Consider the following 15,286-nt stretch of genomic DNA (forward strand, 5'->3'; position numbering starts at 1 on the left):
TAGTTGTCATTTTTGACTTTTTTTTGAAATTTTTGAAGCTTTTCTGAAATTTGTGTCACTTTTTGACACTTTTTTCAATGATTTTGTCTCCGTTTCCAGCATTTTTGACATTTTGTCACCTATTTCAATGTATTTATCACTTTTTTCAACAGTTTTTGTCGCTTTAGTCTTTTTTTTAATCTCTTAAATTTTCTTTACTCATTTGGACTTTCTGCGCCCCTAGCACTTGCCTATATGACTATGCTACCGGTCAGCCCTGGATGTCAGTAACCCTTAGAGAACTAACCGCCCGCCGGCGGCCACAAGAGATCTGCGGGAGGTCATTGTTTACGTGAGACATGACATGAGCCTGTGTAAAACGATGTCAAATAAAAACCATAACAGCTAGAGCGTTCGTTCTGCTTGCAGCATGAAGCTAAGGCTTTTGTTTTTCACCCCATCACGTTGTACGCTCATGATGATGTCATCCCATTATGGGACGTCCGGAGCGATACTGCAGTCGGACCATTTCTGTTGCAGATGAAACTATCAAACCACTCTTCCAAAATGTACATTATCTCAAGAACTTAAAGTTCTAATAACTTCTGGAGTGTTAAAAAATATTTCGTTCACATTTCTGCACTTAGAAATATTTTGGATCAATATGTTTTGTGTGTTTATTTAGGTAAATTTGATGAAAACACATGTCCAATTTTTTTTTAATTGTTTTATTTTATGACACAATTCTCCTACTTTTAATAATGATTATGGTTTAGTGACTGGTATGACCCTTTAGCATACAGTACAGGCCAAAAGTTTGGACACACCTTCTCATTCAATGTGTTTCTTTATTTTCATGACTATTTACATTGTAGATTCTCACTGAAGGCATCAAAACTATGAATGAACACATATGGAATTATGTACTTAACAAAAAAGTGTGAAATAACTGAAAACATGTCTTATATTTTAGATTCTTCAAAGTAGCCACCCTTTGCTTTTTTTGATAACTCTGCAAACCCTTGGTGTTCTCTCAATGAGCTTCATGAGGTAGTCACCTGAAATGGTTTTACCTTCACAGGTGTGCCTCGTCAGGGTTAAATAGTGGAATTTGTTTCCTTATTAATAAAAAAGCAAAGGGTGGCTACTTTGAAGAATCTAAAATATAAGACATGTTTTCAGTTATTTCACACTTTTTTGTTAAGTACATAATTCCATATGTGTTCAATCATAGTTTTGATGCCTTCAGTGAGAATCTACAATGTTAATAGTCATGAAAATAAAAAGGAAACGCATTGAATGAGAAGGTGTGTCCAAACTTTTGGCCTGTACTGTAGATTGTGCTGATTTAGGGATATGAAGCATTTGGAGATACTCCAGGAAATGACATCACATGAACAAAAATACCAATGCAGGCACTGGCGGACCGTTTCTTTTGCAGAGTTCAAAGGGTTAACTATCTACCTGTCTTATCTCCCAGGTGCCCCGGCGGTCAGGTGACAGTGACAGATGACTCCGGGCAGCAGCGCTGCGTGCCGTCGCCTTGCCGACCGTCTTCCTGCCGCAATGGCGGCACGTGCCAGGCGCTGTCGCCCGACACGTACCAGTGCCGCTGTCAGGACGGGTTCAGGGGTCAGCGCTGTGAGCTGGGGCAGGTCAAAGGTCACCGGCTGGCCACCCTCAGCCCCAGCTCCATCCTGGCCATCAGCATGTGTCTGCTCGTCTTCTTCGGTAAGAGAGAAGAGAGTTTTTCGTCAAGTAGGTCTAAAAGGGAATGAATTGAGGTGAACCGTACTGAGCTTTTAGACAATCTTGGCTTCACTCGTCTTTAGGCAACACAAATCAAAACAGTCAGAGATTGAACTTATGTCCATATGTAAAACTGGCTGTTCTGAATGCTCCATGTGTCGTAGCTTCTTTCTGAATCACAGGCAGTGATATGAACCCACTGGTTCTGGAGTAAAGACAGTACTAGCTAGTTAGCATAAGCTGTGATAATTCAGCAAAGAGGCTAAATGAAGAGCAACATGTAGGCTACTGTAGTCTGGATCAACAATCACATTTCCGGGGTAAAGACTGACATCACGGTTTTCTTTGGGGAAACAACAACAAACTTTGAGCGGGGTTGTGTTCCCACAGCCCAATTGTCCCAGAGCCCTATGTTCCCACATTTCTAAGATTTTTCTTAAAATTAGGCCCTATGCTTCCACATTTCTAGGACATTTTCAAAATTAGGTCTTGTGTTCCTACATTTCCTTTCAATTTAAGCCCTATCCTCCCACAAGATTTTTTAGGGTTAGGGTAAGGGGGATAAAATCTGATACAAATTTATGAAAAAGGAAATGTGGGAACATAGGGCTTAATTTTGAAAAGAAATCTTAGAAATGTGGGAACACAGGCACGCTCCCCTTCGAGCTAGCAAGCTACACACTGAAAACAGCAAGTTTAGATTTGAATGGTGCAACGAGGCAGGCTTTATAGGATTTACAAAGAATATATTTAGGGAGTTTCCTCTCTAACTGGGACATTTTGGGACCGATTGGTGGGATTGCTGTGGACAAAGTACACACGGAGATACACTGGTAAGAGCCAATGAGGTTTAACCATGTATCAGCTCATTTAAATATCTCACGTTACTGTATTGTTTCAACAGTTAACTTAATTTAATATAGTATGAGGTGTTTTCTTTTGCGGGGTGCAAATGTTCCACCAAAACAAGTTCCTTCCTGAGACTATTTAGCAGAGCCACCGTCACTGCGTCCAGAGCTTAGTGTCGCCCAAGACGATTGTGATTGGTTCAAAGAAATGCAAACAACCCAGAACGCTTTTTTCTCCTATCCCAGAATGCATCTGTGGTGTAGCCAGACCTTCCTCCACAGTGCTGTGGAGATAAGAGCTGGCAATGTGAGACTAGATGTACAGTTAAAAAGAAAACTCCAACATTAGAAAAGGCTTTTGAGTTTTTGTGAGAACTACAGGTTTCCTAATCTAAGTATTTATCCTATTACTCGCAGTAAACATTTAATAATAACACAGACATTGACATTTTTGACCAGAATGTTAAAGCAGTGTACACTTGTCACGACAGATTTTCCCAAAACCAAGAATCCCATGAAGGAGGAAATACAAGGATGAGTGTGTGACTAAATGTGATGTAATCTGAACCGTGTCCTTTAAAGACCTTTTGTTCTAACGTTGTGTAACAGTGTGCACAAAAGATCAATAGGTTTTCCATTTGCATCGATCAATGAATGGGCCTACCGACAGAGTTACATTTCGTAACATTCACAGAACATTTGTGTCATTTTTCAGACCTCGATACATCTGATTAATTAATACTGATTAGTTTTAATTAGTTTTCCCACATGACAATAAAACCATTTTAGTCTGGTCCTACCAGACTCTGGTCCATTAGCCTGGTCCTACCAGGCTCTGGTACACTAGCCTGGTCCTACCAGACTCTGGTCCATTAGCCTGGTCCTACCAGGCTCTGGTCCACTAGCCTGGTCCTACCAGACTCTGGTCCACTAGCCTGGTCCTACCAGACTCTGGTCCATTAGCCTGGTCCTACCAGGCTCTGGTCCAGTATCCTGGTCTTACCAGACTCTGGTCCATTTCATTGGTCCAGAGAGTCTGGCCTCTCTCCGTTGACAAGGGTTAACTTCCTTGAAGGCGGGTACTCTGTTGAAGTTTAAAACTATTGGATCTGCCCAGAGCCACTCTGGATCTGCCAGAACCAATCACTAACGTTTGGTTGTGATGTCGGCTTAGCATCGCTAGCGTTAGCCTTAGCCAACTCCTTCACCGCTAACGGAGCGATATGGAAAATCAAACTGTTCCTGAACCCCGTGGGGAGGAGGGCGACGACATCATGTCCCCCAACACAACTCAGCAAAGCTTGTTCTTGCTCTGGCTTTAACTTCTGTATATTCGGCAGCATTGCCACAACGGACCGAATGGCTTCGTTCGCATCTTTCTCCGCCGCCGACGTGGTACTAAAGGAAAATGAAAATTGAGCAGAAGTACGTAGGAGGGCGGAGCCAGGCTAAAACCCTTTCCCCCTGTACAAAAAAACAGCTCACATCTATCTTTTGTCTGCGATGGGAAAGGTTACAATCGGCATTCACTCCTGGGACAAATGACTCTTCAGTACCGACGGGTATTTCTCGGCTCCAGCTCTGATCTCCAGTGAATGTACAGCTGCAGTTTGCATACTTGTTTCGGAAAGCTGTAGCAGTAAAAAAAACACCAGTTTACATCGAACGTGACACGCCAGGAAAACAGACAAACCAATAGGCAGACATACTTGTCTACTAGTAATAGTTTTGCCCCCTTCTAAACCCAAATATACTGTACATACTGTATATTTTTGGTGGAAAGAGGGTATAAAACTTAATGTTGACAGATTTTAGAAACTTGTTTTCTTCTAAATTTGACCGTGTTGCTCACAGTGTGAATGAAGTTAAAGAACCCATTACCCCATGATGGGCTCAGTTCCTGTTCACCTGATTATAGTAATTCTACCGATGTCTCTAAATAATGTATTGCTTTTTTATATATATATATATATATATATATATATATATATATATATATATATATATATATATATATATATTGAGGTGTAATGACTCCACATAACCATTTTAATGAGCTTCTGCTGCTGAAAATTTACAGGAAGGAAGTGAAACCTGTCCCGGTGGTGCAGAGACACATTTACACACAGACGCATATTAATACTGTCCTCTCTCACTCTGTGTGTGTGTGTGTGTGTGTGTGTGTGTGTGTGTGTGTGTGTGTGTGTGTGTGTGTGTGTGTGTGTGTAGCGGTGCTGGTGGCAGTGACGGTGTGGAACCAGAAAGGCAGCCGCAACAAGTTCAGGAAGCGAGGAGTTTACCACATCCCCGCTGAACACGAGAGCTGGGAGGACATCCGAGAAAACATCCTCAACTACAACGAGGAGGGAGGGGGGGAGCAGGACCAGGTACACACACACACACACACACACTGGATGGTCTACTTTTTACATAACAGCTTACTTTTATATAAGCTTGAAACGAGAACATTTTATTGGCCAACAAACGTCAGTGTGGTCCAACAAAATGAGAGTTGATTGATGATTGTTGAGTTTTAATTTGAATTAAAGTAAGCGAGCCTAGAGTTGACAACAATTCAAAGTGAAACAAATATCAGCCCTAAACCTAACACCCAGATACAACACATCGGTGCCACTTTGTCTGTGTCGTCTGTCTGCGTTAGGCCGGTTACACACTGGATGCGTGGCGCGAGCGTGTCAGCCGCGTGGCGTGTCCGTTTATATCTCGGCTCCCATGGTAACAGGTTAGAGCTTACACACTCAGGACGCGCGCCTGCTAGAAATAGAACCAACTATCTATTTGTAACGCGACACGCAAGCGTGTTGGAAGCTCGTTCCATGATTTTACCGCACGGAGTGTGAAATAATTTTCTCCCTTTTCAGACAGGCATGTTCTAGGGTAACGATTTAAAGAACTCCCCTTGTGTCTCATCTCACCTATTGCTCCAAAACTGAATGATCGGCTCAAATGCCGCTTAAAAATGAAAACATAGTAGTGTTGATGTAGCCTAAATCTTTATGCTATACTTTAGATCTCACTTATTTGACTTCAGACGTCTTCTTAGTTAATTTACTTGAAGAGGGTTTTTTTCAATTTATTCAGATATTTTTATATTTTTTTTGTTTTTATTTAGTTTCCGAGAGAAGATAAAATACCGTTTCAGTGTCACTTTCCATAAGAGGACACAGTTTTTTTTCACAGTTTATATAAATAAAAGAATATTTTTCAGTAGTTTGTCTGCAGTTTTTTCTTGAAAAAAAAAGAAATTCGGAAATTCCGCCAGATATTAGGGGTGGGAATCCCCAGAGGCCTCACGATACGATATTATTGCAATTTTAAACATATTGCAATATTCTGCGATATATATTGCAATGTATTTACCTTTTTTCCAACTTCAAATTTTTCCCAATTTCAAATGATGTCCCCAAAGGAAAATTGTCAGGGAACAACCAGGAGACAGACCGGAATAGTTAAACTGAGCTTTATTTCTATGATCCAAAACTGAGAACAGAGAAAACAGGCAGGAATCCGGCAGCAGAGGAGGTCAGGCTCAGAGCAGCAGGCAGACAACAGGTAAGGTAAACTTGGATGAACTAGACATACGTGAGTGGTCAGAGCGCCGTGTAGAAACGAGACTGGACAAAGAGTGTGTGTGTCTGTGCTGCTTAAGTAGGGAGTCACTGATTAGCGGCAGCTGGTGAACTGATGATGTGGCTTGATGCAGTGCAGGTGTGTGTAATCAGTAGGAGTGTGCTGGAGAATGAGGGGAGTGAGTGCTGGTGACGGTGAATGGGGAAACAAACAGAAAGTCAATGAACACCAACTACAAGTCCATGTAAACCTGACAACGGCCATGATAACCTGACAAAACTGTTGTCAACATCTGTTTTATCGAAAAAGATACTTTTCTCTGTTTGTTCATCTCACTTCAATTTTAAATGCTGCAATATGGGATTGTCAAGCAGACAGACTGACCAACACATATATCATTAAAGATCCATACTTGGCGTCTGTGTATCGATACACTATTGCCACGAAAAATATCGCGATATTATACTGTATTGATTTCCCCCCACCCCTTTGTGTTGGCGTTCTAACCTCTGGTGCCTTTGTGAGGACTATGGTTAACTGCTCCTCAGATCTCTGCAGGGTCAATCCAGACAGCTAGCAGTCTAGCTATCTGTCCAATCTGAGTTCTCTGTTGCACGACTAAAACAACTTTTGAACGTACACATGTTCCACCAAAACAAGCTCCTTCCCGAGGCTATTTCGCAGCAGCTCCGTGTGGTGCTTAGCGCTGCCCAAGACGATTGTGATTGGTTTAATGGTCCTTTGGGTCACCGGAAACCCGAAGGACCACACAAGGTTGATGTACTTCCGTTTATTTTGTTGAGAATTGATCTCTAAACCCTGTCTCTTGTAAAGTAAGTAAGTAAAGTTTGTTTCCTAGCACATTTAAACACTGTTTAAGCTGACCAAAATGCTGTACAAACGAGCACCAAGGTGCTGCATTAACCTTTGTTTTGTCCTTCGGGTCACCGGGACCCGAAGGACCACACAAGGTTGATGTACTTCCGTTTATTTTGTTGAGAATTGATCTCTAAACCCTGTCTCTTGTAAAGTAAGTAAGTAAAGTTTGTTTCCTAGCACATTTAAACACCGTTTAAGCTGACCAAAATGCTGTACAAACCAGCACCAAGGTGCTGCATTAACCTTTGTTTTGTCCTTCGGGTCACCAGGACCCGAAGGACAAAACAAGGGTTAAGAATTGCAAACAATCCAGAGCAGGTTTTTCTCCCATCCTGGATATGTTGTGTTGACTAGCCAGACCCTTTTTTAATCCTTTAATCCTAAATTATGTCTGACTCTGTGTGTGTCCCGCCTTCCTTCCTTTTTCTTCCAGAACGGATATGACATCACCGAGCTGAAGCGCCCGCTGTGCTCCAGCCTGTCCCAGTCCTCGTCTTGCACCACCGCGCCGCTCATCAAGTCCTCGCCGGGCTCGCAGGAGGAAGTCCACCCGTCGGGCTCCTCCTGCAGCTCCGGCGCTCCCTACCTCAGCATCCCGCATCCCCACCACCACCACCACCACCACCACTACCAGCACGCCACCGCCAACGGCTACGCCAACTACACCCCTCGCGTAGGCAGGGACGTCCCGCCGGAGACGCGGGACGGTTCGCCCTCTCACGTGGACTTCAAAAGCTACGTGGCGCGAATCATCTGGGAGGCGGACCACGACGGCGAGGTGCTGCCGCCGGACTCCTACCACGTCTGGTGCGTGGAAGGCTCGGGGTCGTCGGCGGGAAGCCTCAGCTCGCTGGGGTCCGCCGCGTCTCGCAGAAACATTGTCGCCGGGGACGACGCCGACGAGGAAGAAGAGGGCGAAGGAGGGTTTGTTTGCGACAGGCTGTCGCGCTGGGGCCCAAAGTTCCAGGCTCTGAGCGAGATGTACGACCGGCCCCAGCGGGCCCTCGCGTACACGGACGCCGTGGTGTACATACAGCGGAGCCACAGCCACGACCCGCTGCCCCACCACCACCACCACTAGGGGGCGGTACACAGACAGTTACACCAGGGACTGCACATGGCTCTGGTTCCGGGTAGGGCTGGGTACCGAATTCGACTTTTTAGGCACCAACCAGATTGCCTCTGAATCATCATGTATGAAGTCGTTCAATACCAAATTTCAATACCTAAAGGAGTCAATCTCATCAGCGTCAGTGAGCCAATAAGCATGCAGCATGCTTCTACCAAGATCTAATAATGCCTGTGATTGGCTGTCTAACGTTACACGTCATAGAGACACACAGGAGCTCTCGTTTATTGGCGTGTTGCCGCGTGTTGTTGGGGCCCACGTTCAGCCCCAACAACACGTAGCAACACGTTTAAAAAAAAAACTGAAACAGCCTGTTGTGTGCGCAAGTTTACAGACACGTCTCTGCTGATTGGCTATCACCTTTTGACACACCCACCAATGAGACACACCCACCAAACGAGAGAAAACACATCTCAAAGCCAAAAACATGCCATTCAACCAGGAAACCATGGCAAAAACGGTGACACCGTTTTGAGGTTGAACGTAGCCCTGATTGGCTGCACCTTAAAATCCTCAGTCCTGATTTGCTGCTGGTGCTGATTAAAGGCAAGGCCAACCATTCACCCTATAACCAATCAGGAGAGGCAGTTGCCATGTGAGTAAAATGTTTTTAGCTCAAAATGAACTGAGGGCACACTGTAGGAAAATGAGACTTTTTATCAAACAGAAACTGGTTCACACTCAAAATAATTTGTTTTTAAGCACTTCTCATTTCTGGTGTATATGTGCATTACAAATATTTTGAATATGAACCAGTTTGCTTGTTTTTTGCTGGTGTCGAAAACTCCCTCGGTGGCTGTAGCAGAATGTTGTAGTTGCCTTTTTATGTTGAGACTTTTTTGATATAAGTGGAGCTACAACTAACTATTTGAATCATCTATTAATATGCCAAGTCTTTTCTCAATTAATTGTCTCTGGAACGTCTGAAATTTGTGGAAAAAGTTGTCTTGAAATTTCTCGTTTTGTCATAAAGATATTCATTATAATCTAGAATAAAGAAAAGAGCAGATCCTATCCAGATAGCTTGACAAGTTACTTGCACGGTTTGTGGAATCACAAAATAGTTTGCTAACAAATTGACAAATCATTTCAGCTCTTTCTGCTGGGAGTTTGCCAACGTCAGAAATGTTAATATCCTGCACACAAAGACGCAGATAGTTTTGTGTGTCATATTCAAAAACGGCGTCAATAGAAACAAATGCCGTTTGAAATCCTCCCGTGTCTTCGGGAGATGCTCTGCTCCCCTGGCGCTGATGAATGGTGGCAGTAAAGCGGGTGACACGTTCAGGGCCGCAGGTTCATCACACCATCCGGATGTTTTCTCCTTCATGTAGAAAAGCAGCCGCGCGAAGAAGAAGGTCGAGGTCTTCAGTTCAGCGGCTTGAAATAACGAAGCACAGGGAGAACTTTTGATGGGTTCATGTAGCAGCTTTACACAAGAACGTGTCAAACATCTTTATTTATTTCACTTCTTCCAAGTTCGGTGTGTCTATTTCCTTTGTCGGCAGTTTCTCGGTCACTGGCTTCTATTCTTGAAAAATGTATGAAATGTTTGCCGGGGGGAATATTAGCATCAAACTATGTCAGAAATGTTGTGGGTGACTTAAGAATGCTTCTGGTTCATTTGTTAACTCTGACAACATCAAGGTCTTGATGCAAGTCTTCTGTTTAGGGCATTTTAATGTAGCGTTTAAATCTTTTTATCTGCGCCCCAGCAGTTTACACTTTACCACACAAACCCACACCCGGCAAACAAAAACTTTATTTCCACAGAGAAAATCTCCCAAGGCCTTTTTTTTTTTTTCTCCCCCTTTTTAAGAAACATATATTCCCATCGCTGTTGTCAGCGTTTTCTACAAATTAACCTCCAACGAACCCAAGAAAACTGCTTTTATCCTCTCTTTTCTACCTTCCTGTTGCACTAGCAAATGCTGCAGAGTCCTCAACACAGCACCGAGGAATCTGTCTGCCAGTAAAACAAAAGCGTGGACAAATAAAAGCCTTGCGAGCGCGCCATGTGAAACCCCCTTTTAATCCCTTAGTTTCCAACATGTAAAATAAGATTTGATAGTTTTCGAATGAGAGATTATTTTTCTACTCCCTCGTAGAGACTTTCCAGGAGCTCCTTTCCACTTTCAGTTAGGTTGTGCATCGCGTAAACATGCTTGATGGCGTCACTTTGGGTGCTTCTGTTGTTTTACTAGTTTGTCATCTTGTTCGGGGCCGACAGTAGACGTGAATTTGCCGTGGCTCCAGGGGCGGTTTCAGGATTTTTGGCACAAAGGGGACAAATAATCATTGGGGGGGGGGTCATTTTATCATTAATAGAGCATAGACAATCTGCTTAGAAATATAGGAACTATTGGATAGGATGGTGCAACACAATGTGATTCTCCTAAATACAACATCACATTCATTAATCTTACTCGTTTTCATTTAAAACAAATTGTATGTACATCAGAATACAATAAACATTTTCTATTGGCTCAGAATTTTGGATAGTCGCCATGGAAACATGAATGGGTCATGTGACAAGACTTGTCACATGACCAATTCACCTAGTGCTGGGAAAGTTCAGAACAGGCAGCCGAGTGACAGCACTCTGATCTAATGGAAATCACAACTGTCAGATTGAAAGCACTCTAGCCCAATGGATTGGGGGGGGGGGCAATCATATTTCAGGGGGGGCTGGTGCCACCCCAGGACACCCCTCCACACCCCCTCCCCCCCTTCTAGCCCCGCCCCTGTGTGGCTCATGGTCAGTTTGTCTGACAGCGTCCTCGCCACGTAGGAGGGCGCAGCTCAATCACACGGAGACGTTAATGTTGGCTGGAAGGCAGACGTCGGGCTCGGTCAGCTTTGGGACAGCGAAGGCCGAATGTGTGCAGAGATTTATTAATGACCGAACTGTCGAGCAAGCACAAAACAAACTCAAGTTTTTTTATCGTCTGCAAGTTCAGATCGGAGAGCGCAGATAACTAGCAGAGCAACGTGTGAGCACAAAATCCTGATTTTACTGAACGGGGAACTTCGGTATCTTTAACACATGGACCCTTTCGGTCATGCATCAGCATCTGCAGACTTTAGCCAGCGTTATATGTGTGTGTGTGTGTGTGTGTGTGTGTGTGTGTGTGTGTGTGTGTGTGTGTGTGTGTGTGTGTGTGTGTGTGTGTGTGTGTGGACTTGTTTTACTATATTCGTGGGGTCCAAAAACTGGGGAATACGGTATACTTGTGGGGTCTGCACAGCCTTGTGGGGTCCAGCATTTTGGGCCCCACAAGGCTGTGCAGACCCAGTTAAAGGGCTGTTTGAGGGTTAAGACTTGGTTGTAGGATTAGGGATAGAATTAGGTTATGTTAGGGTGAGGGTAAGGGTTAAGGTTAGGCATTTAGTTGTGATGGTTAAGGTTAGGGTAAGGGGCTAGGAAATGCATTAGGTCGATGACGGTCCCCACAAAGATAGTGAAACAAACGTGTGTGTGTGTGTGTGTGTGTGTGTGTGTGTGTGTGTGTTTGTGTGTTGTCTTCACACCGCCTGATGAATGTAGTTTTAGCACCTCTCTCTCTGTCTCTGTTCTTTCTCTAGCTCGCTCCACCACTTAGTTTTATCTAACGTTAGCACCCCTCTCTCTCGCTCTCTCTCTCTCTCTCTCTCTCTCTCTCTCTCTGTTCTTTCTCTAGCTCGCTCCATCGATATGTTTTATCTAACGTTAGCACCTCTCCACATAGCGCTCTAGGATACTGTAGCAGCAGCTGTTGTTATAGCAACAAAAGACTCTCTCGGCTGCTTTTTGGAACCAAAACGCTGCCAGCTTCTTCTTTTTTTATTACAAATGCGCCCTAGTCAACTTTTTCTTGTCAAAAAAGACACTGAGTGTGAACATAGCCTAAGGCTGCATTACAGTAAAATTATGTCATCTTCTGAACTTACCAGACTTACTAGCTGTTTTATTATTTGGCCTTTACCCACTTACTTTTCATATTAATTCGACAGTTCTGATTATTCATCAAAAATCTCAATGTGTAAATAACATTTTGTTAAAGCACAGATTTTCCACCCTCGTTTTGTCCACAACTCAAAGATATTCAGTTTATTGTCCCAGAGGAGAGAAGAAACTAGAACATGTTCACATTTAACAAGCTGACATCACAATTATTACCTTTTTTTTTTTCAATAAAAAAAATGACTCAAATCGATTGTCATAATAGCGATTAATTTAATAGTTGACAACTAATCGATTGATCTCAGCAGCGCTAGTTTTGATTGCACATCAGGTCGTGAGTCGTTCCCCAAGCAGTCTATATCCTTGACGTTCCACTTCCAGGATTGCTCTGTTGCCGATCTGAAAAATCCGCCAGATTTTACTTATTTCGGCCGGTTGTCCGTCCCCTTCCTCTTTCTTTGTGTTGGCGTTCTAACCTCCAGTGGATTTCTGAGGACTATGGTTAACTGCTCCTCAGATCTCTGCAAGGTAAATCCAGACAGCTAGCTAGACTATCTGTCCAATCTTAGTTTTCTCTCGCATGACTAAAACAACCTTTGAACGTACACACTTTCCACCAAAACAAGTTCCTTCCCGCCCATGAAGATTGGTTTAAAGAAATGCCATTAAACCAGAGCACGTTTTTCTCCCATACTTTGTGGACTAGCCAGACCCTCTTCCGCGGCGCTTTGGAGGAGGGTCTGGCAAAGCGAGACTATTCCCCAAGATACATACAGGAATTAAAATAACATTTGCCGCCGAAGTTCCTGGGATTGTTGCATGCGATGGTTGTCATTTCTCTTCTGGTACCTAAATAACAAAAACCAAGTGAGCCCAAAAAGACTTGTACTCAAAGCTATGCATCCAAATGGAATAACACAGGTGTCTTTTTCTAAACCAATGTGCAGCTCCAGATGTTGTGAGTTTTGACGTGTGACACATCTGTGGACATTTGTGTAAGTCCCGTGTTTTTAAAAGCAGTGTGTGAATGTCGTGTTGAGTTCACGCGTGTTTTCTTCGACAGAGTGTTGTTGATGTGTATGATATGATGTACATATGGACGTTTTATAGTAACCTAACATGGAGTATTCCTTTTGTATATGACTTTTAATAAAAATGGCTTTTCCCCCAAAGTTTGATCTGTAAATTGGTGCTTTTTTATGTTTAAATTGTGTGTGATTTAATAATAATTTAAGTGATTTAGGCAAAGTTTATTTATTAAGTACATATCAGCAACAATGCAATTCAATGTGCCCTACATAAAACATTAAAAAGCAATTAAATAACATTTATTAAAGAAAATAGAAGAAATAAAAACAAGATCCTTAAGTTCCTTATTGACCTTAATAACTAAACAAAGTAGTAAGAATTAAAAGACAGTGATTTAGCGGAAGTGAAGATAGAAATGTGACGATCTCTGTACTGCATACTAATTTTTCAGAGGTTTGAAGTACACAGTTTGCTCATTTTGGGGAAATAGCACAAGTACACTGCTGGAGAAAGTATTCAGGTACTTTACTGAAGTAAAACTACTAATACCACACAATATAAGTACTATGTTACAGTAAAAGTACTGCATTTTTAATGTTCCTTCTGTAAATGTCTAAGTATAATCATGAAAATATAGTTAAAGTATGAAAAGGGTTTTACTGCTAGAGTTGGTTAAGCTTGAACTATTAACTGATGATTATTTTTTATCATTATGGATTCATCTGCTGATTATTTTCTCCATTAATAATTTGATTTGATTGTTGGAAAACTATTTTGTGAAAGAAATAGTGAAAGTATGAGAAATGGCGTCACAAGTGAAGCCTCAAAGTGACACCTTCACAATGTTTGTTTTGTCCGAACAACATACCAAACCTCAGCTTTCCTTCTAAATATTATTAACATTATAAACATTAATAAAAGGAAAAAAACAGGAAATGTTTAAAAAACACTGAAAAATTGCTTTCTGTCATTCGACTACTTAATTTAGCCGTACTTGTATAAACATCAGCTTTTATAAACTTTATATAATCTTGATTTGTAAAGTAACTAAAGCTGTCTAAAAATAATTGAATACAGTAATAATAGTGTAAGAGCCAGGTGTGTGTGTGTGTGTGTGTGTGTGTGTGTGTGTGTGTGTGTCTCTGTGTGTGTCAGACTTTGCATCCATGTTGGCTTAAATAATTCAAGTGATTTAGGCAAAGTTTATTTATAAAGTACAAATCAGCAACAATGCAATTCAATGTGCCCTACATAAAACATTAAAAAGCAATTAAAAACATTTATTAAATAAAATAGAAGAAATAAAAACAAGCTCCTTAAGTTCCTTCTTGACCTAAACAACAAAACAAAGTAGTAACTATTAAAAGAAATAGTATGTATTAAGTATGTTTTTTACAGTGACTAGAACATGCTGCATACAAAAAGTTGACTGACTTGTAGAAGTTTATTGATCCAAGTTTTATATTTCTTAAGAAGCAACACTGCCACGATGTGGCGAACTGTGGTATTACACAGCACTGGATGGTTTTCTGCATCACTCACTGACGATTTGTTGTTATTTACAGTATTTTTAAGTTTTTTGGCTCAATTTTCACAAGACTTTCAACATGCAAAATGAACACAAACACGAACACAAATGAACATGGCTGTTCTCATAATAATGTCATACAGTATGCAACATAATCTCCAGAATAAACAATAATTTGAAACCGTTTTCCCCTTACTTGCACACAAAAAAAGGATGTCAGCAGAAATGTATAAATTATATGAAAAGATTCCTCCACAGACATAGATTTTTGGGGGGACATAGGGGACACAAATACGTGCACATATCCCCCCTAAATAAAAATGTGAAAATAGCAGAGGACTTTTATTTTGGCAAACTGCTAGAACGAGACTTCAAAAGAAAAGGTTGCAAACTGCTATAAAACAGGAAGAATTAGGACATGCCCTGACATTTCCACCGTAAATTGGTCCAAAAATGCATGAGAATGCAGGAAATGCAGTTAAAGTTACTCTTACAATTTCTTCAGACCCCACGCTTGTTTTTGCCACAAATGTTAAAAAAAAAAACAACCTTGTACGTCCTTGTAGACATTTATAGTGGAAACAAAAGGATCAAATAACATCACAGTGAGT

General features: G+C 41.9%; 1 protein-coding gene across 1 annotated transcript in view; it reads left to right on the forward strand.

The window, feature by feature from the left end:
* The window catches only part of si:dkey-22o22.2 (neural-cadherin), a 29,735-nt gene extending 21,608 nt beyond the window's left edge, over positions 1-8,127 (forward strand). The window contains exons 12-15 of the mRNA XM_028579841.1: positions 1,460-1,710; positions 4,806-4,953; positions 6,088-6,154; positions 7,480-8,127. Of these exons, the coding sequence (XP_028435642.1) occupies positions 1,460-1,710; positions 4,806-4,953; positions 6,088-6,154; positions 7,480-8,127 (1,114 nt within the window). The remainder of the gene's footprint in view (positions 1-1,459; positions 1,711-4,805; positions 4,954-6,087; positions 6,155-7,479) is intronic.
* The last annotated feature ends 7,159 nt before the right edge of the window (positions 8,128-15,286 follow it).

This window comes from Perca flavescens, chromosome 6 (genome assembly GCF_004354835.1).
Source record: "Perca flavescens isolate YP-PL-M2 chromosome 6, PFLA_1.0, whole genome shotgun sequence".
NCBI classification, from domain to species: Eukaryota; Metazoa; Chordata; class Actinopteri; order Perciformes; family Percidae; genus Perca; species Perca flavescens.